Consider the following 5000-nt stretch of genomic DNA (forward strand, 5'->3'; position numbering starts at 1 on the left):
ACCATGGGGTTGATCTCCACCATGGAGGCGTCGTACTTGATGAACAGGTTGTACAGTTTGACCATGTTCTCGGCCGCCTCGTCCACCAGCGCTGCCGGGAAGCCCATCTTCTGAGCAACCTGCCGGAAATAACCACATCTCATCATCAATACCTCACATCTCATCATCAATACCTCACATCTCACCATCAATACCTCACATCTCACCATCGATACCTCACATCTCACCATCGATACCTCACATCTCATCATCAATACCTCACATCTCACCATCAATACCTCACATCTCATCATCAATACCTCACATCTCATCATCAATACCTCACATCTCACCATCAATACCTCACATCTCATCATCAATACCTCACATCTCACCATCAATACCTCACATCTCACCATCAATACCTCACATCTCATCATCAATACCTCACATCTCATCATCAATACCTCACATCTCACCATCAATACCTCACATCTCATCATCAATACCTCACATCTCACCATCAATACCTCACATCTCACCATCAATACCTCACATCTCATCATCAATACCTCACATCTCATCATCAATACCTCACATCTCATCATCAATACCTCACATCTCACCATCAATACCTCACATCTCATCATCAATACCTCACATCTCATCATCAATACCTCACATCTCATCATCAATACCTCACATCTCATCATCAATACCTCACATCTCACCATCAATACCTCACATCTCATCATCAATACCTCACATCTCATCATCAATACCTCACATCTCATCATCAATACCTCACATCTCATCATCAATACCTCACATCTCATCATCAATACCTCACATCTCATCATCAATACCTCACATCTCATCATCAATACCTCACATCTCATCATCAATACCTCACATCTCACCATCAATACCTCACATCTCACCATCAATACCTCACATCTCACCATCAATACCTCACATCTCACCATCAATACCTCACATCTCATCATCAATACCTCACATCTCATCATCAATACCTCACATCTCACCATCAATACCTCACATCTCATCATCAATACCTCACATCTCACCATCAATACCTCACATCTCACCATCAATACCTCACATCTCACCATCAATACCTCACATCTCACCATCAATACCTCACATCTCACCATCAATACCTCACATCTCATCATCAATACCTCACATCTCATCATCAATACCTCACATCTCACCATCAATACCTCACATCTCACCATCAATACCTCACATCTCATCATCAATACCTCACATCTCATCATCAATACCTCACATCTCATCATCAATACCTCACATCTCATCATCAATACCTCACATCTCATCATCAATACCTCACATCTCATCATCAATACCTCACATCTCATCATCAATACCTCACATCTCATCATCAATACCTCACATCTCATCATCAATACCTCACATCTCACCATCAATACCTCACATCTCACCATCAATACCTCACATCTCACCATCTCAATCAATACCTCACATCTCACCATCAATACCTCACATCTCATCATCAATACCTCACATCTCACCATCAATACCTCACATCTCATCATCAATACCTCACATCTCATCATCAATACCTCACATCTCACCATCAATACCTCACATCTCACCATCAATACCTCACATCTCATCATCAATACCTCACATCTCATCATCAATACCTCACATCTCACCATCAATACCTCACATCTCATCATCAATACCTCACATCTCACCATCAATACCTCACATCTCACCATCAATACCTCACATCTCACCATCAATACCTCACATCTCATCATCAATACCTCACATCTCACCATCAATACCTCACATCTCATCATCAATACCTCACATCTCATCATCAATACCTCACATCTCACCATCAATACCTCACATCTCACCATCAATACCTCACATCTCTAAACTAATGTAATCTAAACTAATGTAATCTAAACTAATGCAATGTAATGTAATAAAATGTAATGTAATCTAATCCAAACTAATGTAATGTAATCTAATCTAATGTAATCTAATGTAATCTAATGTAATCTAAACTAATGTAATCTTAACTAATGTAATGTAATGTAATCTAATCTAAAATAATGTAATCTAATGTAATCTAATCTAATCTAAACTAATGTAATGTAATCTAATGTAATCTAATGTAAAGCAATCTAATGCAATCTGATGTAATCTAATGTAATGTAATCTAATCTAATGTAATGTAATCTAATCTAATGTAATTTAATCTAATCTAATGTACTCTAATGTAATCTTAACTAATGTAATCTTAACTAATGTAATGTAATGTAATATAATGTAATCTAATCTAATGTAATCTTAACTAATGTAATCTTAACTAATGTAATGTAATGTAATATAATGTAATCTAATCTAATGTAATCTAATGTAATCTTAACTAATGTAATCTTAACTAATGTAATGTAATGTAATTTAATGTAATGTAATGTAATCTAAACTAATGTAATGTAATCTAATCTAATCCAAACTAATGTAATGTAATCTAATGTAATCTAATCTAAACTAATGTAATCTAATGTAATGTAATCTAATCCAATGTAAAGTAATCTAATCCAATGTAATGTATTCTAATGTAATGTAATCTAATCCAATGTAATGTAATCTAATGTAATGTAATCTAATCTAACCTAATGTAATCTAATCCAACCTAATGTAACCTAATGTAACCTAATGTAACCTAATCTAATGTAATGTAATCTAATCTAATGTAATCTAATCCAACCTAATGTAACCTAATGTAATCTAATGTAATGTAACCTAATGTAATGTAATCTAATGTAATGTAATCTAATCCAACCTAATGTAACCTAATGTAATCTAATGTAATGTAACCTAATGTAATGTAATCTAATGTAATCTAATGTAATCTAATCCAACCTAATGTAACCTAATGTAACCTAATGTAACCTAATGTAACCTAATCCAACCTAATGTAACCTAATCCAACCTAATGTAACCTAATGTAATGTAATCTAATCCAACCTAATGTAACCTAATGTAATGTAATGTAATCTAATCCAACCTAATGTAACCTAATGTAATGTAACCTAATGTAATGTAATCTAATGTAATGTAATCCAACCTAATGTAACCTAATGTAATGTAATGTAATGTAATGTAACCTAATGTAATGTAATGGGGAGATCAGTGACGATCCACACCTCTAGTCCTCTAGAGCTGTAGTGCTCATACCTTGACAGCCTGCTCCATCTTGATGCCCTCCACGATGTCGATGGGCTCCTTCACGATGGCCTCTGGGCTCTCGGCTGCCACGTCTTCGATGTTCACCCCTCCCTGAGAGCTGCCGATCAACACTGGGCCCTGAGGGACACAAGAGGGGCTTCAACACTCTCAGTTTCTGCACTCTTTCAATGAGAAAATCTCACTAATTCTGCTAGATTTAAGCTGACAGACATCCTGTTTATCAAACTCTATTTTCGGAACCCATTTTCAATAAGTTTCTATATCAGAAATTAGGGTTTCTTTCAACCAAAATCTAAAACACTAAATAATGTGGATGGTTCCCTAAAACGCTCTTCACGAGTTAAAGAAATTATCAGTTCACTACTTTCACTTTCATTGAGTTTGGGTGTTTTGTTTTCAATTTTATAGCATGTCAAGAAAAATGTATAAAAGAACGTTGAAAAACGTAGGAAAGCAATGTCAAAAAATGTCAAAAAAAAGTGACAAAAACATCGGAAAAATGGACAAAAACGTTGGGATAAGGTGGCCGGTCTATATAAAAGAGACTTCAGATACAGTATTAGGGACCACTAAGGTCTATATAAAAGAGACTTCAGATACAGTATTAGGGACCACTAAGGTCTATATAAAAGAGACTTCAGATACAGTATTAGGGGACCACTAAGGTCTATATAAAAGAGACTTCAGATACAGTATTAGGGGACCACTAAGGTCTATATAAAAGAGACTTCAGATACAGTATTAGGGACCACTAAGGTCTATATAAAAGAGACTTCAGATACAGTATTAGGGACCACTAAGGTCTATATAAAAGAGACTTCAGATACAGTATTAGGGGACCACTAAGGTCTATATAAAAGAGACTTCAGATACAGTATTAGGGGACCACTAAGGTCTATATAAAAGAGACTTCAGATACAGTATTAGGGGACCACTAAGGCCTATATAAAAGAGACTTCAGATACAGTATTAGGGGACCACTAAGGTCTATATAAAAGAGACTTCAGATACAGTATTAGGGGACCACTAAGGCCTATATAAAAGGGACTTCAGATACAGTATTAGGGGACCACTAAGGTCTATATAAAAGGGACTTCAGATACAGTATTAGGGGACCACTAAGGTCTATATAAAAGAGACTTCAGATACAGTATTAGGGGACCACTAAGGCCTATATAAAAGAGACTTCAGATACAGTATTAGGGGACCACTAAGGTCTATATAAAAGAGACTTCAGATACAGTATTAGGGGACCACTAAGGTCTATATAAAAGAGACTTCAGATACAGTATTAGGGGACCACTAAGGTCTATATAAAAGAGACTTCAGATACAGTATTAGGGGACCACTAAGGTCTATATAAAAGAGACTTCAGATACAGTATTAGGGGACCACTAAGGTCTATACAAAAGAGACTTCAGATACAGTATTAGGGGACCACTAAGGTCTATATAAAAGAGACCTCAGATACAGTATTAGGGGACCACTAAGGTCTATATAAAAGAGACTTCAGATACAGTATTAGGGGACCACTAAGGTCTATATAAAAGAGACTTCAGATACAGTATTAGAGGACCACTAAGGTCTATATAAAAGAGACTTCAGATACAGTATTAGGGGACCACTAAGGTCTATATAAAAGCATCCAAAAAGCAGCATGTCATAGGACCTTTAAAGCCTTTATCTTCACATCAACAATAACCATTGTATATTCAGCTGAATGAGGACCCTTTTGGCCAGAT

At 35.9% G+C, this 5000-nt stretch overlaps 1 protein-coding gene across 2 annotated transcripts in view; it reads right to left on the reverse strand.

The window, feature by feature from the left end:
• Positions 1-5000, reverse strand: part of sucla2 (succinate-CoA ligase ADP-forming subunit beta) — a 33975-nt gene that overhangs the window by 10977 nt on the left and 17998 nt on the right. For both annotated transcript variants that reach the window (XM_028572593.1, XM_028572592.1), the window contains exons 4-5: positions 3247-3375; positions 1-119 (exon numbers count right to left, since the gene is read on the reverse strand). The exon at positions 1-119 is cut by the window's left edge and continues 20 nt beyond it. In XM_028572593.1, the coding sequence (XP_028428394.1) occupies positions 1-119; positions 3247-3375 (248 nt within the window). The remainder of the gene's footprint in view (positions 120-3246; positions 3376-5000) is intronic.

Source organism: Perca flavescens, unplaced genomic scaffold (genome assembly GCF_004354835.1).
Source record: "Perca flavescens isolate YP-PL-M2 unplaced genomic scaffold, PFLA_1.0 EPR50_1.1_unplaced_scaf_19, whole genome shotgun sequence".
NCBI classification, from domain to species: domain Eukaryota; kingdom Metazoa; phylum Chordata; class Actinopteri; order Perciformes; family Percidae; genus Perca; species Perca flavescens.